This window comes from Taudactylus pleione, unplaced genomic scaffold (genome assembly GCF_031769625.1).
Source record: "Taudactylus pleione unplaced genomic scaffold, aTauple2 ptg000250l, whole genome shotgun sequence".
Classification (NCBI taxonomy): Eukaryota; Metazoa; Chordata; class Amphibia; order Anura; family Myobatrachidae; genus Taudactylus; species Taudactylus pleione.
Window position 1 is genome coordinate 6,357,216 of NW_028284652.1, and position 27,569 is coordinate 6,384,784.

A 27,569-nucleotide genomic window follows, 5' to 3' on the forward strand; every position below is an offset into this window, starting at 1 on the left:
ATTCAACACCAGGGTGGGTGGGGGGTGCTGGAGAGGCACAGGCTGTATTCAACAACAGGGGGGAGAGAGAGGCACAGGCTGCATTCAACAACAGGGGGGGCTGGAAATAAGCCCTACCCCGAAAATAAGCCCTATGGTGTTTTTTTGACCAAAAAAAAGAAAGTGTCTTATTATCGGGGAAACACGGTATATGTGTGTGGGTTTGTTGCGAAAGATGTACATTCCTGTCTCTAAAATCACTCATTTAGATAAACCTACTATAACCAATGATAGTGTGAGACGGTGCCCTGACGTATTAGTGCAGCTAGCCTTGTCGTGTACACAACAGCGGCATGTTGTGTACAGTGTAAACTGACTTGTCTCCAGCGCAGGTGGGCGGGGGCAAAGAGTGCAGCTTGTTGTGAGTGGTCGTGGTCTCGGATGGCGGGTGTTTCGGAGCGCCTTAGAACGTAGTGGTTAATAATCTGGCGGGAAGCTGATAGATTGCTGGATAGAAGCTGTGGCAGACTCGGACTTACCGGCACAAAATGGAGCGCATCCCGGAGTTATATGTTCTGTGTGATACACGGGAGCCCCCTGTGAGACTGAGCCGGTAATGTACTCACAATATTCGGGAAGGTGGGGGGGGAGAATATGTCACCTGTGCCAGTGTGTTTGTGCTTGTCACTTGTTTGCATGACGTCAGCCAGGCGTTCTGTCCTGGCAAAGGCTAGTGGCTGCTGAGACATATATGGGACAGGGGCTTAATAGCATAATTGCTTCCAGAGGATTAAAGAAAATAGCACCTTATACTGTGTTTATTGTTCTTGTCATAATGTCTGCAGTACATGAGTGCTGTGCTAGTGGGCAGTCTTGTACCTGCTGCTTGACTGGTAATTATGCAGAACTGTCACAGACCATTCATTTACCCATAAGAAATACATCTACCTTTTATACATTGCTCAGTTTTTTTCTTTTTTGTTTTTTTTTTCAGATTGACATCTGGTTCCTTGGGTCCTCTGTGCTTTTCTGCCTTACTGTCCTCACCTCTCCCTTCTCAGTTGTTGGTATTTAGTGTAGGAGACTGGTCTGGGTTGTCCCCTGGTAGTAGAGTGGATGTCCAGCTGGAAGCGAAGGGACTGAAAGGGGTCAGACTGGGGACACTGACATGTGACACCAGGTAAGGGTTTGTTCAAATAACTCATTTTTATTACTTTGCTTAATATGATGGTTGAACCCTTAATCATCAGACATGCATTATTAAACCTCAGTGTGTGTATATAACATTAGCATTTGTGAGATGTGACAGAACTTGCTAAATCACTGATGTAATGTCATTAATCAGTGCATAGAACATCATGGCCTTCTGCGTCAGACTTTATCACTGCTCTGTGTCAGGGCTTCCTCACCATGGTTGCTGTGCATGCATACCATCTACAGGCTTATGTTTAATCATAACAAGCATTATACACATTTACAGGGGTATTCAATATGGGAGCGATAAGTAAATTTCTACTTCAGGGTCCATAGGGTATCCACAGGATACCTTGGGGTATAGGTGTGACGTCAGTCGCAGGGCACCAAAGAGTTAAGCTTTCAGCCTCCCAGGATGCACTAGGTCCCCCTCCTATACCCCGCCCCCGGGCCAAGGCACCTCAGTTTAGTTTGGTGCCCGGCCGGAGTCGGGTGCACCTGTTGGAGTGGGGGCTAGAAGAGCCCCTGAAGCTTTTTCTTCATGCAGCTGTGGCTGCACATCTGGATGAACAGCATGGACAGTCAGTCCTGACGTCCATGCTGTCTTCCCTACACCCCGCCGGTACCAGAACGCCGGTACTGATCCGGGGATGCTGGTGGGCGTCTGGGGTCACAGCTAGCGGTGACCCCAGATGCTCCGGACCATGGCCGGATTCAAGGGGGACAGAGGTAAGCAGCGGGGTCCCGCGGTGGGTCCCCGCTGATCACATGGTCCTAAGTCCCCAGGCAGGGGGCTCCCTGGGGACTGGCTGCAGCGTGGAGCCAGGCGACCAACCTGCGCTTCCACTACCCCCTGGGACAGCGGACCGCAGCAGAGCGGTAGCGCTGCGGCGTCCCAGGGGTTAAATGCATGCCAGGGGAGCGCGCCTTCCCTGTCTCACAGCCGGCGCCTCCCCCGCTGCACACAGCCCTCTCTGCATGCTGCCGACTGGTCCTGTGGCAGCGCTCCTCCCCCAGGCCAGCCTCCTCTCTGCTCCTCGGCGGCCATCTTCTCCAGAACGCATGGTGAACGCTGCTGGAAGCGCTGGACGGAAGCATCGTGGTCTGGGTCCCTCCGCATACCTCTCCTCCGCTGTGGCTCAGGTCTGTGTATGCAGCGCTGTGTCCTACCAGGCCCTGTGTCTGTGTAGTTGAGTGATCAGCGCTGTTAGTGCAGGAATTGTTATTCTCTGCATTGTATGTGACTGTGCTAGCACTGCCTGTAACTTTTCTTCTCTAAACTGTCAGCTTTATTACTGTCCCTGTTCTTCTGCTAAAGCCCTTGCGGTGCGGTGCTGCAGGGTGGTCTCTCGCCTATTTAATACTTAATTGGTGAGAGAGGTCACATACGTGGTGCCATCATGTCTGAAAGTGATTTTCCCCTCCGGCTACAGTGTACCACGTGCAAAGTACCGTTAGCGGAGGGGGAGGGTAGCGCGGAGGGCCTTTGCCGGCAGTGTTTGTCCATGGCGCGGCCTATTACGGTTACAGCACCGGTACAGGAGCCGCCCTGGGCTTGTTTCGCTCAGGCGTTAACAGCTTTAGTGGGCCAGTTAGCTCCGCAGCCCGCGTTTACTCCGATGGGTTTGTCCCAGCAGTCTGTGGTGTCGTCACCCATGCAGGGGTTCCCACGACAATTGGTGGTACCCCACAGTCTCCCTATTTCCCCGCTCCCGGGTTCTCAGGAGCCAGCGTGGGTTAACTCCCTGACGAGTTCTGTACAGCACTTGTCGGATGTGTTGCAAGGGGAGTCTGTGATGCGGCCTCATAAAAGGCCGGTGGCGTCTCTGTCCGCTCCTTATGAGGATGACGAAGGGACGTCTGATGATGGGGAGATTCTGGATCCTTACGATCAGGAACCTCTCCATACTAAGGACGCTGATGCTAAGTCCAAAGTATATATTCCTGGACTTATTCGGGCGGTCCGCACAGCCTTGGTGATTGAGGACGAAGTTCCCCCAGCGGCTAAATCTAAGTATGCCTTTTTCAAAGATGTGAAGGGCGATGCCACAGTCTTTCCTCTTTCGGGTCAGTTGGTGGACCATTTAGAGGAGGCGTGGAAACAACCTGGCAAAAGATACCAGCCGCAGAGACGCCTGGCGGTGGCTTATCCGTTCGCGGATAATTATTTTGCTAAGTGGGAATCCCCTCCACAGGTGGATTCTCACGTGACCCGTCTTGTCCGTAGTGCCACATTGCCGATGCCATCCATGTCCTCCCTTAAGGATGCTACGGACCGCAAGGTAGAAATCTGCCCGAAGTCCGCTTATTCCCTTGCAGGGGGGGCAGCACGGCCGGCTATGGCCATTTGCTGGGTTGCCAGAGCGATGGAGCGCTGGGCGGATTCATTAGAGGCTTCTTTTGAATCCGACTGTCCGGCCGAACAGGCGGAGTTGATTGGCAATCTCCGTGATTCGGCCACCTACATCAACGAGGCGGCTCTAGACATTAGTACTCTGGTGTCTAGAATTTTTTCAGCAGCGGTAGCTGCTCGTCGCACCTTGTGGCTGCGATCCTGGAAGGCGGACGCAGATTCCAAGAAAGGTCTGGAAGCGTTGCCGTTTACCGGAGAAGTTCTCTTCGGTCCGGATCTGGATAAGATTGTGGCCGCGCTGGCGGCAGCCAAATCTGCTTGTCTCCCGTCGGCCGCTGCTCCTTCTGGTTCGGGACCATCGTCCTTTCGGTCATCTAGGGCCCAGGACAGGCCCAAACCACAGTCGTTTCCTCGACAGGCTGGCCCTAAGAAATCGGTCAAGCCCCGGAAGCAGGCATGGAGTACCAGACGTCCGGCCCCCAAGCCAGATGACAAGCCTGCGGCCTGACGGTCCGGGCCTCCCTTTGGGGTATCCCAGGGTGGGAGGCCGCCTGCTACAGTTCGCCCAGTGTTGGTCGACCACTACGACAGACACTTGGGTTCTGGAGGTGGTTTCCCACGGATACGCCCTCTCCTTCCGGCACAGACCCCCGGCTCGCTTCTTCACCACGGGTCTCCCATCAGACCGGAACAAGGCTACGGAGCTGCGGAAGGTACTGCACACTATGCTCCAGGCTGGAGTTATAGTGGCTGTTCCATTCTCCCAGAGGGGCCAGGGTTTCTATTCAAATCTATTTTTGGTACAGAAACCCAATGGGTCATATCGTCCGATTCTCAACCTCAAAGCACTCAACAAGTCTTTGCGGGTCCCGAAGTTTCGGATGGAGACCCTACGGTCCATCATTCTGGCGCTGGAACCTGGGGACTACTTGGTGTCATTGGACATACAGGACGCTTACCTGCATGTCCTTATTCTTTTGCGCCATCAACAGTTCCTCAGATTTGCAATCCGCAGCGACCACTTCCAGTTTCGGGCGTTACCTTTTGGCCTGGCAACAGCACCACGTGTTTTCACCAAGGTGATGGCGGTCATGGCGGCTTTTTCTGCGGCTGCAGGGAGTCCGCATGTTGCCGTATTTGGACGACCTGTTATTGGTGGCAGGATCTCCAGAGCTCCTGTTACGCCACTTGGACCTGACCATTGCACTGCTGCAACGGCACGGCTGGCTAATCAACTGGCAGAAGTCCACTCTAATCCCGTCTCGGAGGATTCTGCATCTTGGAGCCTTATTGGACTCGGGACAGCAAAGGATCTTCGTGACGGAGGACAAGATCTCTGCTTTACAGTCAAGGGTGCGCAGTTGCCTGCACAGCCGCCGGGTGTCCTTACACTCGGCAATGAGGTTACTGGGCTCCATGGTGTCGGTGTTCGACATGGTGGAATACGCCCAGTTTCACTCCAGACCTCTGCAGCACCTGATCCTGTCCAAGTGGAACGGGCTGCCTCAGTCTCTGAAGTCCCAGACGATTGTGCTCACCCAGGAGGTTCGCCTGTCCCTTGCGTGGTGGTTACAGACGACCCACCTCAACAAGGGACGTCCGTTCTGGGTTCCAAATTGGGTCCTGTTGACAACGGACGCCAGTCTTCGGGGCTGGGGAGCAGTTTCGGGTCCACACTTGTTCCAGGGCAGGTGGACGCCGACAGAAGCGGAGCTTCCAATAAATATCTTGGAACTCCGTGCGGTCTTCAATGCTCTCCAGCAGGCACAGCGGTTTCTCCAGGGTCGCCCGGTGCAGGTCCAGTCGGACAACGCTACCACCGTGGCCTACATAAACAGGCAAGGAGGAACTCGCAGTCGGGCGGCTCTCGTAGAGGTCTCTCGGATCCTGGTTTGGGCGGAGCGCAATCTTCCGGCCATATCAGCGGTCTTCATCCCGGGAGTGCTAAATTGGGAGGCGGACTTTCTAAGTCGCCAGGACGTTCATCCGGGGGAATGGTCCCTGCACCCGGACGTTTTTCAACTACTGGTGGACAGGTGGGGTCTTCCAGAAATCGACCTCATGGCGTCCCGGCACAACAACAAGTTGCCGGTGTACGGGTCTCGCACAAGAGATGAAGGGGCGTCTCTGGTGGATGCTCTGTCCGTCCGGTGGACGTTCCGGTTCGCATACCTGTTCCCTCCGGTCTCCCTTCTTCCACGGGTAATCCGGAAATTCAAACAGGAAGGAGGGACGCTCCTGTTGATAGCTCCCGCGTGGCCCAGACGGCACTGGTTCTCAGACCTTCAGGGTCTGTCCGTGGACAGTCCTCTGCGGTTGCCGCTACGACCGGACCTTCTGTCTCAGGGTCCTTGCCTTCACCCGGACCTGACTCGGCTGTCTTTGACGGCGTGGCTGTTGAGACGACCATGCTGAGGTCCCGGGGGTTTTCCAGCTCTGTGGTGCGTACCATGTTACGAGCTCGGAAACCGTCTTCCGCGAGGATATACCATCGCGTGTGGCATACGTTCTTCCAGTGGTGTCGACCGAGAGGTTATGCACCGCGGGAGTTTCGTCTGTCTCGGATTCTCGCCTTCCTGCAAGCGGGACTAGATCATGGGCTTCGCCTTGCTTCTTTGAAGGTACAGGTTTCGGCCCTATCTGTCTGGTTTCACCGTAGGATTGCTACAATCCCGGATGTGCGCACCTTTATGTAAGGTGTTCTCCGTATTCAGCCGCCCTTTGTTCCACCTGTGGCGCCTTGGGATTTGGCTGTGGTCCTGAGGGCTCTCCAAGGACCGCCGTTTGAACCACTGGGCTCAGTGGATATTAAATGGCTAACAGCTAAGACTGTTTTCCTTCTAGCCATAGCTTCGGCCAGACGTGTTTCTGAGTTAGGGGCTCTTTCTTGTAGACCCCCTTTCTTGGTTTTTCATGGGAACAGGGCAGTGCTCCGCACTCGGCCCGAGTTTCTTCCCAAAGTTGTTTCCCAGTTTCATGTTAACGAGGAAATAGTTGTTCCGGCCTTTAACTCACCGGGTCTTTCCGTGGGTGAGGCCTCTTTGGATGTTGTGCGGGCCTTAAGGACTTATGTTGACCGCACTTCGTTTAGGAAGTCGGACGCTTTGTTGTCCTCTATGGCTTCTGTAAAAAGGGTTGGCCTGCTTCAAAGCAAACTTTGGCAGCCTGGATCCGTATGGCTATTTCTGAAGCTTATCTTCATGAAGGCCTACTGGTTCCTCCTTCTCTGAAGGCTCATTCCACTAGGTCTGTGGGTCCTTCGTGGGCAGCTCGACGTGGTGCCTCGGCAGTTCAGATCTGCAAGGGTGCTACGTGGTCTTCTGTCCATACCTTCGTGAGGTATTACAGGTTTGACACCTTCGCCTCTCAGGATGCTTCCTTCGGGCGGCGGATTCTCCTTTCTGCACAGGAGCGTCCCCACCCTTAAAGGATACTGCTTTGGGACATCCCCAAGGTATCCTGTGGATACCCTATGGACCCTGAAGTAGAAAATATGAGATATGGTAAGAACTTACCCTTGTTATCTCTATTTCTACGAAGTCCATAGGGTTACACAGGACTCCCGCCCTGTCGCACCTGTGCTGCAGATGGGCTTTGCTCTGGTCACCGGTTTTCCGTCTCCCTCTGGTGAGAATGTGATTCTTGTATGTGTCCAGATCTTTGTTCTCTCTCTTCCTTCTCCTCCTCCGGCCTATGGCTTGGTAACTAACTGAGGTGCCTTGGCCCGGGGGCGGGGTATAGGAGGGGGACCTAGTGCATCCTGGGAGGCTGAAAGCTTAACTCTTTGGTGCCCTGCGACTGACGTCACACCTATACCCCAAGGTATCCTGTGGAACCCTATGGACTTCGTAGAAATAGAGATAACAAGGGTAAGTTCTTACCATATCTCATATTTTTTGCGTTAATATCGCAGCTATGACGTCATTATCGGAGGTTTTACTTTTACACCTTATTCAATATCAAAGACTTATCGCAGTTTTGAAAAGTTGAAGATAAAAAAACTGGGATAAGTTTTCACCATTGAATAGGTGTCGAAAAAAGTGCAGAATTGGGGTTTAGGGGTGCAGGCTTAAAAAAAATAGCCTGCACCCCTGGGAATGACATTTAAAAAAATTGTCAAAAAAAGTTTTAAAAAAAAAAATAGGGACACCCCAAAAAATTAATTTAAAAATTGGGGTGAAAAAAAAAAAGGGAAAAAAATTGTTTAACAATAGGGAAATAGGTTCAGGGCTAATTCTGCATGTATGCGGCAGGTGTTTTGAAGAATAGATTTATAGCGGCAGGTGCACAAATGCAGAATTTTAAACTTACTTTAGGGACTTAAAAATATGCTACTACCCATTTTCATGTACCCCAAATTTGATGGGACCACTTAAAAAAAAAAAAAAAAACACCTGCTGCAGCTATTTAAATCCCCGACTTTCAATTAAAGGCTAAAACGGGGTTACCCATAGTGTTCCATGTCTTTACAACTTTAGGGGGGTCTTGCAATTATTTTAAGGAAAAATTCGTAACTTTACGCAAATCCAACTTTGGAGTTTCCCGTTTTCGTTAATTTTATATTGAATACGGGGATAAGCGGGAGCGCGCCCGATACTTTAACGCAGGTAAAAACTCCAATTATGAAACGTTAACTTCGGCAGTGAAGTTAACGTTTCATATTGAATACCCCTGTAAGTGGTAAAATCAGCTCAGTATGATGGCTGTGAAGTGACTCAAACGGTTGGATAAAGTCAATTTGTGACCAATAACATTGCTAACTTTGTTACTCACCATAGAGGTGAGCAGTAAAATTAGCATTTGTGCTAAATTGACCCCCCCCCCCCCCCCCCCCCCCTGCCGCCTTATAGTTCTCACCTACTCTAGAGCTCATATAAATGCTCTGGAACTGGGATGTCACTGTCCAATAATTACCAACGTGTTATACTGACATGTAATACAGCAATACCTCTCTTAAACTCATTTTTTTACATATGCATAAGACATGATTTACTCTTTGTAATCATCTACTGACCAGTTAGGATTTTGTACCACTTTATTGTTATATTCTTGTTGGTTATAATTGGTGTTTTGGGTTTATATGTTGTAGTTAGCTGTAATTTGGTTTTACAGATGCTTCTTGTGGGAGTGTGGCCCTGCTGACGAGACAGCCTGCATGTCTGAGGATGAAAAGCTGTGGATCAGGATGGTTTTTCAAGGACAGGTGTAATTGCACCTAAATGACCATGACTTTTATGCCTAAGGGGGAGATGTAATAAGCATTGAAAAGTGATAAACTACCAGCCACTAGGCTCCTAACTGTAATGTTACAGGCAGTGTTTGAAATATGATAGGAGCTGATTGGTTGTTTATTACTTTCCAGTGCTTCGTAAATCTACCATTAAATGTTAAGATACAATTTGCAGTTTGCACAATAATTCAGTTTTATCAGAAATAACTTTTTTTTGAGTCTACTCTGAATTTAACAGTGTGTTTTCATTGTTTGAGACTGACTGAAAGAGTGAAGCAAAAATTTCTTTCATGGGCATTCCTTGGGGAAAAATAGAAATCTATTATGGTAGAGGTAAGGGGTGTTGGGGCCAGTGATCGTTGTGTAAAATCTGGAGGATTGGTGCGTATTAAAAGGATAGGGAAAATTTAATTCTGTTGGTCTGGTCCATGAGACCATGATTTGAGTGTGCTGTATGACACATACAAAATATGCCAGTGTCATTCAGAGCAGCTTACAGCCTTCTGGTGCTGGGAGTGAGTTGGGGAGAAATTGCTTTTTGTGTGGTGGTTTTTTTTTTTTTTTTTTTCTTTTCAGGTGTTAAACCATAATATAAAAAAAAACACATCACAGGGTTTATTTTTTATTTTATTTTTCCATTATCCACCTATACCCTAACAGTAATATATTGCTTCTGTTCTAAAACTTACATGGTAGCTATTTAATTATTGGGATACCTTCCCTTCCCCATTATAATGACGCAGATCTAGAACTGGAGCCCGGATCAGGGATGGTGGAAGTTATGGTACCCCAGACAACAGGCTGTTGTAGATCGGATAGGGCAGAAGGAAAAAAGGAGTTGTTTTTTTAATTTCCCCCTCAGCTTTCACATTTTGTATCAAACATATAAGGAGCAATACACACTTAACATTGTGACCCTTGGGAAACTTTGTCGTCTCTGTAATTGAGCGTCAGAGTAAATGAAATTGCAGTGGATGTGTAAAAGGTTGCCTGCAGACCTATAGTGACAGGTGGCCTAGTTACTGACTGGCGATAGTTTTATTATTTAACCCACACAGACTTTAATGGTGTAGGAAGTTGCTGTATCGTTGGTGTTTAAACTGGCTTACTCTTTTCAGGTCTCTGCTAAACCCAACGGCACAAACCATGAACGTAGGAAGAGAAAGAAACTGACCGATAAAGAGAACATTTCCCCCAACAAGTGGTCTGTCGGAGGGAATGCAACTCTGCAGAAAAGCAAGAGTAGTAAAGACCATGCACTGATCAAACAGTCCCCACTGGGCAAGAAAGCAGAGACCATCTCTGGTGAGCTTCTATTTTCCTGATGGATACATGTAAACCAATGAGTACTATGATTTATATATTTCCTTGTTTTTGGATTTCTTAAGCATTTATTTCTTAGTAGAGCTTTCAAAGCATTGTTTGTTAATAAATGACTTTCAAAGCTCCACTCCATCTGTGTTTCCTCCTCTAGGTGTCCCGACAGGACGCTGGGGGCATGCCTTATGTCCTGTAGACCAGGACACCGTGATACTGATTGGTGGGCAAGGTGCAAGAATGCAGTTCTGTAAGGACTCCATGTGGAAGTTTTATACAGGTGAAGAATTTTTACTTTGAATCTTTATCTGGGTGTATAATTCTTAGGGTGTTAATAGACACAAAATTCCATTGAAGCTTCACAGTATATGGTAAAGGCATATTGCCCCACACAGAACTAAAAGTTGAAATCTCAGCAAAACATATGTTGAGCCCTATGAAGAAAATTATACCCTTTACACATCTAAAGAATGTAGCTTATACATTATTACTCACTGTAGAGAACACTACATGGTCTCCTGTGGAGGCAGTGGCAGATGGTTCCACTCCAGAAGCGCGCACAGGACACACTGCCGTCTTTGACCCAGACAGCCATCGGATTTACGTGTTTGGAGGTTTCAAGAACAGGAAGTGGTTTAATGATGTTCATATCTTGGATACTGTGGCATGGAGATGGAGGAGTGTAGAGGTTAGTTGTCATTACTTATAATCTTGCTTTAGTCCTGTTTCCCTAACTTGTTTCCTTACTACTTCCAGATCTTCTGTTTTTTCTCTTCCAGGCCAAGGGAAAAGTTCCTCCTCTTTCCTACCACACTTGTTCTCTGTTTCGAGGAGAGCTGTTTGTCTTAGGGGGAGTTTTCCCACGTCCCAATCCTGAACCAGATGGTTGCAGTGACACTCTATACATATTTGATCCACAGTATGAGATCTGGTACCAACCTATTGTCTTGGGGAATAAACCCTCTGCTCGGTCAGGGTGAGAATTTAGAAGTTGAGTATAGTCCTAAACACTTAGTGCACAGGTTCTCAAACTCTGTCCTCAAACAGTGCCTGTTTTTCAGGTCTCCTCACAGAATCACAAATGAAATAATTAACTCTACCTGTGGAACTTTTAAAATGTGTTTTAGTGAGTAATGAATACACCTGTGAACCTGCTAGGTGACATGGAAAACATGAACTGTGTGGAGTCCTGAGGACCAAGTTTGAGAACTTCTGACTTAGTGTAATGGACGAATAACGCTCCACCTTGGCAAACCATGTAGCACGGCAGGTGGGCAAAATTTAAATGTCCAGAGCGATATAGATATGGGAGGGGCGTGTCTTAGCTGAGCTCTAAATTGCAGTGTAAAAATAATGCTGCCCAGCATTTGTGGGCTACATGCAAAAGCAGCCAGGATTTACCCTACGTGCAAACAAAAAGAATAAATGTATTTGCACCCCATACAATGCAACATGGTTTGTTCAGGTGCCAAGTTACTTCTTGTTTTGCTTTTACTATAAACTCTGAATTGGCCCCTTGGTGATTACTGAATGCGGAAACTTATTGGACAGAAACTGAATAATCCAGGCAGGTGTCCCATTCATTACACCACTCCCGTGATAATCCTTTGATCCTTACATTTTTAAAAGGTCTTTTTGCTCCTTTGCATACTGAGGTGTAACTGAAGGTCCCAGCAGTTAACATCTACCAACATGTTACAGTTAAAATCTTCCTCTTTCGATTGCAAGCCTTCCAGAATTTTTCTAGTGTCAGAGTTTTAATTCTGTCTGATAAAAAGTAGGAATTTAAAATTACTGTATATAATAATATATATGGACTTATGACCTTTGACCTTTTTGTCTTTTATTCAGGCACTCCGCATGCTTGTTAAACAGAGACCTCTACATATTTGGAGGATGGGACACACCTGTGTGTTATAATGATCTCTACCTTCTGGATCTTGGTGAGTACTTGGGGACTTTCTAAACGGCAATTTGTTCTATAAGCAAAAGCAATCGCATGTTGCCTTTTAAACTGAATGCGTTTTCCTCTTTAAATTTAGTGACTCTCTTGCCTGGAATTACGCCGTTCCCATAAATCACAGGCTATTAGTCTGCCCTGTGTCTTCTCCATGGAATTTTAAGCTAATTTACCTGTTAAGAAATGATTTCCATGTGAGTGTAGTGGCCCCAGACTGACCACAAAGATTGTGATACATGTACATTCTCCTTTTGTCAGCAGGCTCGTTATGGTGTATTCCTTTTAGTGTTTCTTCATTTGGGGTTTAGCGTGGCTGGCTTTAACGGTTCGTCTATTGAAGCCATGATTTCAAGACAAAGTTCTTCTCTGACAGTCTCAGTCAGAAAACTGATTGCAGTCACGATTTTTCTTTAGGGTGTGGAATATTTTGATTTGTGCAAGAACAAAATGTTCACTTTTTTTTTTGCCTACTTCTGTTTTAGCTGGAAAACCTAGACAGTGGTTTGAGACTTGGCTCTTTAAAAGTTCAGATCGCTGCTCTCTTGATCTTTCAGAAGAAGATAGCACTTTTACCAGAAGGGTAGGGTGTGATGCATGTGGGACTAGTCTTAAGGTGCTTACACACTAGACGATATGCTCAATGAGCGATATTGTCTAGTGTGTCCCCGACAGGGTGTGCTCAATGTCGTTCGTGACATTGAGCACACCTGCTGAACGATATCATTAACGATAACGTTCAGAGACTGGCTCTCTCCCCATTCCCCAAAATGCAGCAACCTGACGATATCGTCAGATTGGCCTGCATGTTTGCCAGATGAACGATAAAGACGAATGACCTGCGGGAACGCTCATCGTTTTGGTGCTAAAAAAAAAATAAAAAAAAATAATGGTCTATATAGTGAACGATAACGATATTGTTATCGTTCAGTCGTCCACTTTATCGCCCAGTGTGTACGCACCTTTACAGCTTCAAACACAGGGTTTCTATGGAGTTTTTAATTTCTTACATGGAAGAAGCTTTAATCTTGGCTATTTGTAAGAGGACCATATCGGGGCAAAGGGCTCTGTCTTTCAGGTCTCCATAGCGCTTTTGGCATGGTAATAGGGTTATTCTCTGGACTAAAACTTCTTTATCCTATATCTATAACACACGAGTGGCTATAATAAGCAGCTAATGCATCCAAATCAAATCTAATAGGACAAATATGAAAGTTTATTTTCATATCGCTTGGAAAACCCATCAGTCCAGCAGCTATTTTTAGTAGTGCCGACCAGTAAATAGTTGGAATAAATAGACAATCAAGTCTCCATGGAAAGCTTCAGTTATCACTGACCAAGCCAATAAGACTTAATCAGTCTCGTTGTTAAATACAGCTTTGGGCAGTGCACTTAGCTGAACCCCTGTGTAATTTAATTGATATGTTTGCTATATCTTTAAATTAGAACCACTTGCATCAAACTGCAATAATTGCTTTTTATTTTGTCCAGTAGATCTGCTTTTCTAATGTCATACATGTTGTTTTGTCTATTTATTTTTTCTTTTGTATTTGTTTTTATTTTCCATTGTAACTGCTCTCATTTATTTCTGTATTGCGTTTTCGATCTGCTATATATTTGATTTCTTGTTTTTGCCTACTTCTGTGCTCTTCTACTACTCTATGCTGCCAGGTCTCATGGAGTTCTCCCCAGTTGAAGTTATTGGAAGCTCTCCCAGCCCTCGCTGGTAAGTGATCTGTAAATGTCACTGGGATCTATTGTATTAGCTCTTGAATCAATTAGCCACTCAACTTTTGTTTTTAATGCTTCATGTGTGGGGGCAGCTGTGTTAAATTAAACTTTTTACTTTTGGCTTCTCTACTCTTCAAGTGAACCTGTCATGGCTGACATGTGTCTGCAGAGTAACCAGTCAAAAGTCCAGCTTGCCCTGACATTCCACTTGTTTAGGCTTGAAGCAGTCACAAGTTTGATTTGTTAGGATATACGTAGCTGTGACTATGTAACAATCGCTGAATCTGCAATCCGTTACAGGCTCACTATGGAGTAGAGCATTTTGCTGGATGCAAGAACTTCCTCCTCGCCCACCTTTTCATAGCTGCCCAAACACACACTAAATATACATTTTAGCTGTAGCGAGGTTATCCATTAATACTAACAAAGTACTTGTGTATGACCTATTCCATGCAATAACTGCTACTTCACTCTTATCTTTAGCTGGCACTCTGCTGCCTGTCTCTCCGATTCTCGTTTCTTAATGCATGGAGGATACGATGGGAATCAGGCCCTCAGTGACACTTACATATTCAACACAGGTAATGAAATTAGGTATTTGGAGAGCTTCTTCTACATGCACTAGAATAAACTTACTCCCTTTATGCTTCTTTACTGCTACCTCATAAAATGATGCATACTGTGACTAATTTTACGTATCACTTTAGTGCACACTAAACTATATTTAAGCGTCTGCTGCTTCTATAGTTGCTAACAACTTTGTGACTGGGAGACAGAGTTGTAGGAGTTCTAGTGACCGTATCCAGGTCTGATACGGGAGGCAGGGGGAAATGTGCAATCTGAGCAATAACTATCCCTGCAACACCTCCCGCCTGCTGTCTGCTTTAGCAGCAGAGTTTTTGTGTGCGACACATTAGGGCAGGAAGAGTGTAGAGACTGCTTCACGGCAGTCTCCCCTGAGATAGATATATATATATGTGTGTGTGTATAATATGTAGGCAGTGTGGATGCTCATGTGCCCCAGAATCTTTAACATTCTGCCTGTTTACATTCTTCACTTTAAACATTTATGCAATACTGAAGTTGAGATGTCCAAATGCTTCTACTTCAAGCAATGAGAAATCGTGCCTGATGCCATGAAAACCTTTCACAAGAAATGGGCTAATTACAGAAGAATTGTGCCTAATGCTTGCTCAATCCCTCTCCATTGGGATTTGACTGTTGTACCTAGTCACGCAGGAATTGGGGATCTGTGAATTCAAGCTGCATTCACACAAACAGAGTCCAAGACATCCATGCATTTAAAACCTATTTATTACTAGCTGGGATACCCGGCGTTGCCCGGGTTGAAGACTGTACCCTGAAGTACACCTACAGCCTTTGTTTACATAGTTCTCTCCTATAACCCCATTCCATTGACCCTGAAAAGGACCCCACTCTTTGCAAACATGAATGCAAACTGTGGCGTAACTACTGTGGCTGCTATGGTCCCCAAGCTGCCTATGTGGCCTGTTGCTCCCCCTGCACCCAGTCACGCATGCAAGGTGGGCCGGTTCAGTCATGGCCATCATTGTGCCAGTGCTGTTGGTCTGTGCTGTGTGCACCAGCTGTAATTGGCTGACGGCCCGGCCCCAAATCCACACCTGCTGATGGCACAAGGGGAGGCAAGAGGCTGCTGGAGGGACATGGAGAGGTGAGTTGCTGGGGAAGGGGGGGTGGGGGGCAAAATGTGTAAGGGGCACTACTGCGTGGCATGATGTGTACAATTGTGACATAAACTGAGCTCTGTGGCATAACATGAATAGGCTTTGTGTGGGGTGTTTTTTTTACCTCTGGGGGCCTACAAAGTTGCAGACTGGGGTTAAAATGATACTTTTGTCGTTATCTTACAGGTTTTTGTGTAATTTAAGAGTCACCATCTTTAGGGATTCTGTTAGTGTGTGGCCCTGACGAAGTTTACACCTATGCAAAAACCTAATCCTGGTCAAATGACACCACCATGCCAAATTTTGCGGAGCTAGAACCAAAACTTTCTCCCTTTTTATTTAGATAAGCTTTCGCAAAAAATCTTAATTGTTTTGTTGTTCTATTCTATGGGATTAATGAGATCCTAAAATAAATATTAAGAGGTCAGTAACTTTAAAGCACATGTCCACACAGTACCAAATATTTTTACATGGAAGCCTTTATTCTTACTGAAGGGCATGGATATTTATATGAAATCTAATTGTATATTAGCCATATATAACTTGCATATCTGTGTGTGTATACATATATTTTGGTGGTTATTTATTTATTTTTTTTCTTGTTCCTTTTATTTTGACAGCGGCAAAGATTTGGACTTCCTTAGTTCACAATTCATTGCCCCATTCTCCCCGTGCTGGATTTTCCATGCTGCCCCTTCCTGGGGTAAAAGAGGATAGTGAGGCTGACATTCCCCGTGAACTGATGATCTTTGGGGGTGGGAATAATGAGGGGCACTTCTACTGTGATACAGTCAGACTGCAGATTTCAGAGATTCTTGAGCCGTAGCTTGGGTTACGTGTGATTTTTATCTTGTGATGACGCACCTTTCATATTTCTGTTTTAACTTTTTGTATATAAGGTCTATATGGTAATTTGTATATAGTTTTAATAAATTCAGAATTTTCTCCTTATTTTGTGATACACAGATCTCTACATTTGTTATGGTAATAATTAAATCAACTTGGATTTTAACACCTCTTTCTCTGGGCTGTCTGTACTCTGCAGGGCTCTTGTACTATAAGTGGCTGCAGCATTGGCTGGTGAGGGCTCTCTGTGCTCAGTCTGCTGCTGCAATGGCTGCATGTACTTTTCTGTGGGGAACTGACAGATACAATCATCGTCCAGTGCCCCAGAAAACCAATCAGTCTTTTGGCATTACCCAGATCATGATTGTTTCCCCACTGCCTCATTACCCGGGAACTACCTGTGTCAAACACTGCTCGATTACCGGGTTGACTGACCCGGGTTATTTTTATTTATTTTATAACCTGGGTGTTTGATCTGGTGTAAAAGGGTTACTGTAATTTTTCTGACAATGGTTGGGATAATACTCTGGATACAGGTTTCTCTGATCCTCCACCGATTGTATGGGGCAATTTCTTGTCGTTATCTGTTCTTATGTAATAATTTAGGTGTCAAACTCCAGACTGGTTTGACCCAGTGACTGCACCACTTTCCCAACCTCACTGTAGACCAGTGGTTCTCCAACTCTGTCCTCAGGAATTCCACACAGGGCCTTCTGCTGAACGCAGATTTCTGACCTGTTCTGCGATCCCGCATGCAGACTGGCAGTGATTGACAGTCTGCTGTAGTTTGGGGGAGGCGATGGCCTATGTTTCCCAAAACAGAGGCGTGTCGCTGCCGTTGAAGGTGGGGGAGGGAAGAGACCAGGCTCTCAGTCAGCTGATGGAGATTACCTGGCCTCTTCCTCTCATCTGCGGCGGCCAGCTTGCGTGACCCCATGGGTCACCTTAGCTGGCCAATGTTCCCACCGAATTTTCAATGCTGCAAGGATTGCAAACCTACCTGCGTCAGTTTGAGACTGTGCTGTAGACATATTGCTTAAAAACCTATATGACTCTTGTTGCATTATTCATGCTAGCTCTTACAGAGAGTTGTACCAATCAAAAGTTTGGACAAACCTTCTCATTCAATGGTTTTTGTTTTATTTAAATTATTTTCAATATAGTAGATTAATACTGAAGACCTCAAAACTAGGAAAGAACACAAAAGAGAGTTAAATCAAAATGTTTTATACGAGGGTTGTTCAAAAAGTAATGCCTAAATACTCACCACTCAAATTTTATTATAGATACAGATTTGAAAATTTGCAGTAAAATATTTTGAAGTCTTAGTAACAGAATGACTCTACTCAAAAAATTCACCATCTGCCCTCAAACATTTTTCTCCACCTCTCAACCCAAGCTGTGAATCCACTTTGGAAAAATTCCAGTGGTTGGTGTTTGACCCAGGAACATATGGCGTTTTTTAACAACTTTTATGTCTTCATAATGGTGACCACGGAGACAGTATTTGAGAGGGCCAAACAGATGAAAGTCAGAAGGGGCCAAATCAGGACTGTATGGTGGTTGTGGCATTATTGCCCACCCCATTTTGGCAATGGCTGCAGATGTTGCCATCGAAGTGTGAGGTCTGACATTGTCGTGGTGTAAGATGACATTTGACAGTGGAATTGTTGACCTTTTTTTTGCGGATGGCTTCTAAAGTGTATCGATCACTGTTTCTTGGTTTTGTACCAAGTAATCGATGAGAATAACACCTCGGCAATCCCAGAAGAATGTGGCCATGACGTTGTTTACGGATCGCTGTGATTTAAACTCTCTTAGCCTAGGTGAACTTGGGTGTTTCCATTGCTTTGATTGGGCCTTTGTTTCTGGGTCATAAAGGAATACCCAGGTCTCATCTCCTGTAATGACATTTTCCAAAAACATCTCGGGCTTGGCTTCAAAGTTGGTGAATAGGTCATTGCACACTTCCACCCTCTGGGCCTTATGATCCCTGGTTAATTGCTTTGGAACCCATTTAGCACACACTTTACGATATCCCAAATCATTGATTAGTGTTTTTACAGTGCCATGGCTACATTCCAGTTCATCACTGATATCTCTGATGGTCACAAATGGTCTTTCTGAATCATGGCATCGACTTTGTGTCGGTTCTCTGCTGTCACTGCAGTTGATGGTCTGCCACCACGAGGTTTGTCGCACACGGATGATTCTCCCGATTGAAAACGCTTCATCCACCTTCTGACATTGCTATAGTCAATTGTACGCTCACCATACACTTTTTCAGTCTTCTGTGGATTTCTGTAGCACTGCAGACTTCTTTTCCAGAAATTCAATGACAGTTCTTTGTGTCATCTTGGATTCCATGGCATTTCTTGGACTACTTAAACAAAACTTCATATTTAGTTAGCAGACATATTAAAGTACAAACTGACGACAAAGTTTCAAATGAATGTTGCGTATTATTTCAGAGTTATGAGCATTTAGGCATTACTTTTTGAACAACCCTCGTATTTTAGATTCCTCAAAGTAGCCCCTTTTTGCTTGGCATTCTCTCAATCAGCTTCATGAAGTCATGTCTTCTGGAATGGTTTTGAATTAACAGGTGTGCCTGGTCAAGAGTCAATCTGGAATTACTTGCCTTCTTAATGTGTTTGAGACCATCAGGTTAGTACACAGTGGACACCACTATTTGACTACTGTTGTAATCCATATTATGGCACAAACAACTCAACTCTGTAAAGAGAAATGACAGTACATCATTAAGACATGGTCAGTTGATAAGGAAAATTTCAAGAACTTTGAATGTATCCTGAAGTGCAGTTGCAAAAAACCATCAAACGCTATGATGAAACTGGTTCTCATGAGGACCGCCCCAGGAAAGGGAGACCGTTACTTCTGCTGCAGAGGATAAGTTCATTAGAGTTACTAGCCTCAGAAACCGCTACTTAACCACACCTCAGATTAGAGACCACATAAAGTCTTCACAGAGTTCAAGTAGCAGACAAATAACAATATCAACTGTTCAGAAGAGACTGTGAATCAGGCCTTCGTGGTTGTATTACTGTGAAGAAGCCACTACTGAGGATGAACAACAAGAGGAGAATTGTTTGGGCCAAGAAACACAAGGAATGGACATTAGACCAGTGGAAATCTGTACTTTGTTCAGATGAGCCCAAATTTGAGATTTTTGGTTCCAACCGCAGTGTTTTTGTGAGACGCAGAGAAGGTGAGCGAATGGTTTCTGCATGTGTGGCTCCCACTGTGAAGCATGGAGGAGGTGGTGTGATGGTGCTTTGCTGGTGATACTGTTGATTTATTCAAAATTCAAGCCGCACTTAACCAGCATGGCTACCAGAGCGTTCTGCAGTGTCATGCCATCCCATCTGGTTTGTGCTTACTGGGACCATCATTTTGTTTTTCAACAAGACAATGACCCCAAACACACCTCCAGGCTATGTAAGGGCTACTTGACCATGAAGGAAAATGGAGTGCTGCGTCAGAGACCTGGCCTCCACACTCACCCGGCCTAATCCCAATTGAGCTGGTTTGGGATGAGTTGGACCGCAGAGTGAAGGAAAAGCAGCCCACAAGTGCTCAGCACCTCTGGAAACTCCTTCAAGACTGTTGGAAAACCATTCCAGGAGACTACCTCATGAAGCTGATTGAGAGAATGCCAAGAGTGTGCAAAGCTGTCATCCAAGCAAAAGGGGGCTACTTTGAGGAATCTAAAATATAAAACATATTTTGATTTGTTTAACACTTTTGTTTACAACATAATTTCATATGTGCTCTTTCATAGTTTTGATGTCTTCAGTATTAATCTTTGTTGAAAATTATTTAAATTAAACAATTGAATGAGAAGGTGTGGCCAAACTTTTGACTGGTACTGCTTATTAAAACAAAATAAAGTATTACCTCATTTAGTGTGAGACTCTCCATTCTTGTATTTTTGTTACAGGTGCCAGTGGGCACTGTCTGCCAGGGCAAGCTGGCACTTGTGGTTCTTCAAGTACAAACATACTCTAGCAGCCCTTAAAATTTGGCGTGACAGAGCTAGCTTAGGACCTGTAGAGTGCCTAGGGCTGTTTATCAGTCTTTGGGAATCCCATGCCTTCCCCTTCTTCTTTTTTTTAATAATTTTTACACCGTTTTAGTTAAAGCCTGCACTGCACAGATCCTAAGATTGCATATCCAGTAAAGTCGGGGTTTGCTATGGCAGCCGTGCTTGCGGACGTCGGCTGAACCCTATGCGAGGAAGGATGCAGTGCCAGGAGCCAGAGAAAGAAGGGATTGGAGGAAGCACCACAAGGATAAGACTGCTTGTAAAACCTGACAGTGATGTTGGTTCTTTGTATCTGCGTATTCAGCAACTCACATTTTACAAATCCCATACATGTCAGTTTTTTTTTTTTTTTTAAAAGGTCTCACACTGCTATATGACATCCATAGAATGCCAAATATATGTTAACAGTGGTTTGCTGCTACCTGGTTTATACTGAAGAAATTATATTTTATTTAGCAGTTTGTTGTTCAGATAAGACTCGTCATGGGTGCAGATTTGTTTTTATCATTTGTTTTGTCCAGGGATAAAAGAGACGGTGTGAGGTGATTCTGAGTTGGACATGGTCATAATACTGAAACGCCTACTTGTGGCATCTTGAGCCGATGCTTTTCCGTCTCACTGCGCAGATTCACTATCAGACGCACCAGCCCTATGACCATGGCTTGTGTGGGGGCGGCTGTGCGTCTTTGGATACAACTGCTTATAGCCACATGCCCGATTCGCTTAGCCACCCCACTGTTACTACCCAGGAACGCCCCCACTAATATACATATTAAATATATTGTACTACACCAAGTGGATTACTTTCTTTCCATTTCTCCTTATTACTTTTCCTTATTACCTTTTTTTTTTTTTTCCTCATTGTTATTTCCCTCTACCTTGCTTATTTCTCTATAAGTATGCGCCAGTAATACATTCCATTTTTGCTTAATCATCACCAGTAGAGGAAGATGGTTAGTTTTGTACAGGCTGCAACTTATAGTATTATACCTACTTACCTCCCTCAGAATTGATAACGATGCAGATGGTACTATTTATCTCAGAAATAATATGCAGAATGTCTGCAGACACTGAGGCTGATTCTGAGTCTCATACAAAGTGGCTGTATTTGTGGGCAGCTGTGGAAGCCTGATTTCCTACCTTATGCTAATACAGATTCTGTACAGCTAATGATTTACTCCAACCTCCATCACTAGAATCAACACTTGCGCCAGCACCATGCTTGGTGCAAGAGATGTCAGACACCGGCTTCCCTTCCCTGTACACACAACTTAGACTTGCACAAAGCTTTAAATACATGCTAATGACACTCCCACAAGCAGGACAGTTGCGTGCGCTCACATAGTCACTACCCAGTTCCCGCCCCAAATAGCTCAATTTCATGGAAAGACGTCCAGCCAAGTTCTGTCCGACTCAGAATAGGGCGGATGTATGCAAAAATATGTAAATTTGCATCTGTGAATGTGCTGTATGCTAAAGGTCGACATTTGCCCCCATGCACTGAGGTCCGTCCAACTGAGCAGAATCAGCCCCACTATAGGTATTTATTATATTTATATAATCCCAACATAATTTAGGCACTGGCTCTCTATCTCATTAACATCCAGGAGGTTTTTGGTCGCATTGTTCACAAAGTCGGGTAATGGATAGCCAGCAAGGACCAGCGATGCGCGTGCGCGCTGGGTCCTTGCCGTCCCTGACTGTCTATTGAACATGACACTCGTCAAGCATGTTGAGGGATAGGAGGTTGGGCTTCTTCACGGTATGACGTTCAGTTAACGCCGTTCAACGCTGGCCATTCAGACTTTCATGTCGTGTAGGGGGTAGGCACTTAACACTAACGAGACAACCACATAAAATGCTTCAAAAGGTGTATGGGTCCCTCTCAGTATGACAAATAGCCCTTTTTTTTTATTTTTTTAACTACTGCTCTAAGCAAATGGCTGAGCACCGCTCTAACTTAGTGTATAGCAGCCACTGAGCAGTGTTGTGTATGTAGCCTTGTTCCCTCTGTCCCTTTTCTGTAGACATTTCTTCTAATCCCTGGGAACAGGTGCGTTTGTGGGCCCTATAGAAACCGGAGTGGGCATGCCTAGTGCTGTCCAGGGGGCGTACTTACTGCCATCTATCATTTTCATACATTAACATCATAAAGTCTTTTCTTCATTTTCACAACCCCTCATATCATCATCTTCCATCAGAGTCATTACCCCATACTATAATATCCAATAGCCACTTTCGATGACATTTGCCAAATGAATAACCAAGTCCATTTTACTCTGTCATTCCCCACTGAATGTTATACTTCTATGAATTACTCATCCTGTCTGTTGTAGCCTACGTACTGCTCCCTAAGTCTCCGCTTTGCCTGGTACCTTCAAGGGCAGGATGAGCACACATGGAACTATTTATAGTGTGTATCCTGTTAATTTTAAACCTTGTATTGCTTATCTCACACATTGTAACCTGCGTAGTGCGCCCCAGATGGCTTCCACGCTGTTTTGTGTAGAATAAATAACGCATGGTTCTGACGATTGCTGATCTCTCCTAGTGTTTTTATATCCATTGTTATGTGTCACCACTTCTAGACATTGCCTATTCTGCCACTTGTCATCCTAGGTAGTGCGCCTAAAATGGCTGCCTTACCTGTATCCTTCGTGGGTAGGATGAATACTCTTTGGAAGTGATGCCCAAATTTGCTACCTCATTCTTGCATTATATTCATGGTTTCTGTACTTTTATGAAAATATAAACTTCTGTAGTATGTTTATAATGTCTGTACTTTATGAAAACCTAAACTCTGTATTATACTTATGGTATCTGTAAAGTACCTTGGGGGAGATGTATGAAGCCCAGAAGCGGTATAAGCGCACGTTAGGTGCGCTGATACCGCTTCTCCCCGATGTATGTCATTATCGGCACTACTATCTACAAGATAGCCTGGGCCATGTATGAACGGTCAGATCGGCTGACCGTTCGGCCCGCTGTAGCTGTCGTTAGGACAGCGCCAGGCTGTAGCTGTCATTCCATAGCAGGGATAGTGCTGTCCCTGCTGCCGGCTCCAGGGCTCCACGCGGGGATCTCGTGATACTTGTGAGATCCCGCGCATGCTCAGTGGACCCGGCCGGGACAGAGACACAGGGCATCCGCACTAGGCTGATGCGCTGCAGTCTCTAGCGGGTAGCGCTGGAGGGGGGGCGTTAACGCTCCTCCTCTCCAGCCGATGAGATGTTCTTACATCTGATTGGTAAAGAGGCAAACAGGAAGCGTTATAGCTGCACGTTGCAATGCAAAGGGTGTATATACATTAATGTATTTGCATGCAGGGAAAATAATGACTGCTTTTGCATGTGGAGAACATATGCTGGGCAGCTTGTTTTTACATTGAAATTTAGAATACAGCTACAGTAGAACACACTATAAATCTTTCTGCATGTTAAATCTGCCTCACCTGCAGTGCAACATGGTCTTGTCAAGGTGCACATTGCTCTGTTTTTTACCTGCTCCTAATGCTGAATCACGCTTCTTATTTCACACTTGCTCCCTTTCTCTTTAGGGTAGGCAGTGTCGGACTGGGACATGAAGGGCCCACAGGGGGAATGCAATGGTAGGGGCCCACTGAAGGGAGATGGTGCAAAGCTAAAGGGGTGGGGCCAGCTAGCAGAGGAGCATAAGTAAAATTTTAAAACATGCACAACTCCAGAGCCAAATAAAAAAAGAAATAACAATAATGCTGAATCTGGTATTCTAGTTATAGTTTAAAACCAGGCAAGTAATAATTTTTATGTCCAGTCTCCAGAAGGAATAGGGTTTAGAAGCTGTAGCTCCAGGCACCTTGGGCTAGCTTGGATACAGCTATCAGCATTGTAAAGTCTGAAATGTATGTACGGTGAGGGAAATACCCATTGTTAGTCCCATTACATTAGGGTGCCCATTATATAATGCCGAGAGTTGTGGCATTACTCACTATATAATGCAGAGTGTTGCAGTGCCCGCCATATACGTAATATAGAGTGTCACAGTGCCCACCATATAATGCAGAGTGTCGCAATGCCCATCATTATATATGTAATGCAGTGTCGCAGTGCCCATCGTTATATACGTAATGCAGAGTGTCAGTGTTCACCATGTAATACAGAAAATCGCACTGACTGCCATATAATACAGAGAATGCCTCAGTGCCCACCATATAGTGCAAAGAGTTGTTACATTGCTCACTATATAATGCAGAGTGCTGCAGTGCCCAGCATATAATGCAGAATGTCGCAGTGCCCGCCATATATGTAATATGAAGTGTCGCAGTGCCCGCCATGAGTTTCACAGTGTACTAATTAATGCAGACTGTCGCAGTGCCCACCATATATGTAATACAGAGTGTCACAGTGCCCCCCATATAATGGAGAGTATCGTAGTGCCCTCCATATAATGGAGAGTGTCACAGTGCCCACCATATAATGCAGAGTGTCGTATTGCTCACTATAAAATGAAGAGAATGTTGCAGTGCCCACCAAATAATGTAGTGTCACAGTGACCACCATATAATACAGCATATAATACTGGCCTGGGCTGACTAGCGGTCAGTGCTGATGCTGCAGCTGGGGAGCCCGGTGAAAGGGCTCCACTGGCTGTGGCATCAGACCCCCGCTAGAAAGGGTCCAGTGCTGGTTTTAATCATAGGGGGACCCCTACGCAATTTTTTCCCCCTATAATTAAAACCAGGACTGGCCCTGCAGCCTGGTGCTGGTACCTAATTTACGGTGGAACCCTACACGTTTTGTTCCTGTAATTTTAGGTACCAGGACTGGCTGGCAAGTCCGGGGCTGGTTAGCCTTTTGGGAGGGGGGAAACCTCACGTAATTTTTTTTTAAAGTAGCCCTTAGAACACCCTCGCCATTCAGAAACATACAAATCACACTGATTTGTGTATGTTCGATGGCAACTCGCAGCTCAGGAGGTGGTGCATTTAAAACTACTATTGAGTCCCCAATTTCAGTGTAAAACAGACGACTTTAGCAAAACGAATGGTAAATTCCCGATTTGTATTAAAACAGTGAAAAGTACTTCCAATTTGAGCCAATGGTGATATCATTTCTATTGTTCAAAATGGACGAATTTGCGGCATTAAACCTCCCAATTTCAACCTGAAAAAATGAAGAAATCACACGACTTTAATGATAGTAAATTCCTGATTTGCAAAAAAGTGATGATATCACCCGAAAATGCAAATCGGGACCAACACGAATCTTAGTAAATTTACCCCTATATATCTCACTATTGGATGGACCTGGCTCCTCTGCTCTTTGTTTGTATGCAGTGACTGCTGAGCGCCTGCAGCAGCCTCGGGTCCTCCCCCCACTGGCTGTGCGTGACATCACGGGGGTAAATTGTCGGTACCTAGTTTACCTGCAAAGTGGGCAGAGCTTTGGCCACTGTGGGTAGGCGGAGCTTCATTGGCCGTGGGAGGGGCTTCGAACGGCCGGGGGCTGCATAGGCAAGGGTCTGAAGTTTCACTTGTCCATTGTTAGGCTCTCATGGCACCGTACCCCCCGTTTGTGGCCCGCTAAGCCCCGCTCCCTTACTGAAAGGGACGTGGCCACAATGTACTGGGGCCTACCGGGGAATTACCTGAATCCCCGGCACCCCAGTCCGAGCCTGAGGGTAGGAATCTACTACACCAGGCTTATGCAACCTGTGTCTCTCTAGCTGTTGTGAAACTTCAAGTTCCAGCATACCCTGCCACCGATCAGCTGGTAAAGCATGCTAGGACTTGTAGGTTTGCAGCAGCTGGAGAGCTACATGTTGAACAGCCCTGTATGTCAGTTTCTGCAGGTCCCACCTACTGGCTTGAGTTATCAATTAGCTGCACTCTGCAGTGTGATCTGACAAATATAAATATTACCATTTTATTAATATTTGTATAACATATGAAACAAATGTCACAATAGTCAATATGTAACAAAGTACTCACAGAAAAAAAACCATTTATTAAATATGCCTTCATTTTTAATTGTGTTTGAATTTCTAAAACACATTTAATAGCTGTGGGAATTCTACTGTTTGTTTTTTAGTTGAACGTACGGTATCCGGTCTATAGATCTACAGTAAAAAGGTAGACAATGTCTAAATAGACACCAGATGTTAGACAGGCAATAGGTCGACAGGGACAATAGGTTGTCTCACTAAAGGTAGACATGTAAGAAGGTCGACATGGTCATTGTCAACATAAAATTGGTCGACACTTGATTTTTTTTTTTTGTTTTGTATAGGGTTAGGCGCCAAGGGGAGGGTTAGGGTGAAGATTAGGGTTAGAAAAAAAACATGTCAACCATTTTCATGTCGACAATATGCATGTCGACCTTTTGACCCTGTCAACCATTTGTTCATGTCAACCTTCTTACATGTTTAGCTTTAGTGTGTTGACCTGTTGTCCCTGTTGACCTTTTCTCCCTGTCGACCTATTGCTTGTCTAACATCTGGTGTCTACCTAGACATTGTCTACCTTTTTATTGTAGATCTATCAATCCATAACCATACTTGAGGGTAGTGTTTGAGAACGACTGATCTAAATAGTAGATTATTAGTGTACTCTTCTCATGTAACATGAATCAGTTCTCAGAAACTGCTTATCTGATCAAGCCCTTAGGATAAATTGCATAAAAACATCAAGTTAGGTGTTTTGACCTCAGCAAATACAGACTGTGTGAAAGAAAATACATGCAAGGGTTTTTTCTGCTACATTTTGAGATTTAAATCAGTCGTTCTCAAACAATACCCTCAAGTATGCCCAACAGGTCATGTTTTGGGGATTTCTGTCTGTGGAAGCAGGTGCAGATTCAGATGCGTAATTATCCCACCGATAATTACGCATCTGAATTTGCACCTAGCTCAGTTTTGCAATTTTCAGTAGAAGTTTTAAGTACTGCGCTGTAATTGATATTATAGCAAGTTTGTTAATGTTTTAAAAATATAGACTGAAAGACCTGTGCTATCAGTGCAGCACATAATTTTACCAGAAGGTGGTGCTGTTTGCTCTGGCCTTGTTACGTGAGCTTTGTGTAACCATTTGAAATTGTTCATTCAATTCTTAACAATTTATAGTACATTATCCCAATGTGTAAACGTGATAGGCAGCCTGACACACTTGAGAATTAGCGGCTCTCTAACCTTCAAAAGGATGGCACATTGGGCCT

At 45.1% G+C, this 27,569-nt stretch overlaps 1 protein-coding gene across 2 annotated transcripts in view; it reads left to right on the forward strand.

Moving 5' to 3' along the window:
* The first annotated feature begins 310 nt into the window (after positions 1-310).
* The window catches only part of LOC148515363 (RING finger protein B-like), a 37,172-nt gene continuing 9,913 nt past the window's right edge, over positions 311-27,569 (forward strand). Inside the window, exons 1-11 of one of the 2 annotated variants that reach the window (XM_088480048.1) lie at positions 312-592; positions 974-1,159; positions 8,639-8,729; positions 9,875-10,061; positions 10,231-10,353; positions 10,574-10,761; positions 10,853-11,049; positions 11,925-12,016; positions 13,702-13,756; positions 14,245-14,342; positions 16,088-16,479. In XM_088480048.1, the coding sequence (XP_088336174.1) occupies positions 528-592; positions 974-1,159; positions 8,639-8,729; positions 9,875-10,061; positions 10,231-10,353; positions 10,574-10,761; positions 10,853-11,049; positions 11,925-12,016; positions 13,702-13,756; positions 14,245-14,342; positions 16,088-16,293 (1,488 nt within the window). In that variant the 5' untranslated portion in view covers positions 312-527 and the 3' untranslated portion in view covers positions 16,294-16,479. Of the gene's footprint in view, positions 593-973; positions 1,160-8,638; positions 8,730-9,874; positions 10,062-10,230; positions 10,354-10,573; positions 10,762-10,852; positions 11,050-11,924; positions 12,017-13,701; positions 13,757-14,244; positions 14,343-16,087; positions 16,480-27,569 lie in introns of those variants that run through there. The other variant, XM_088480049.1, reaches the window with a different exon arrangement.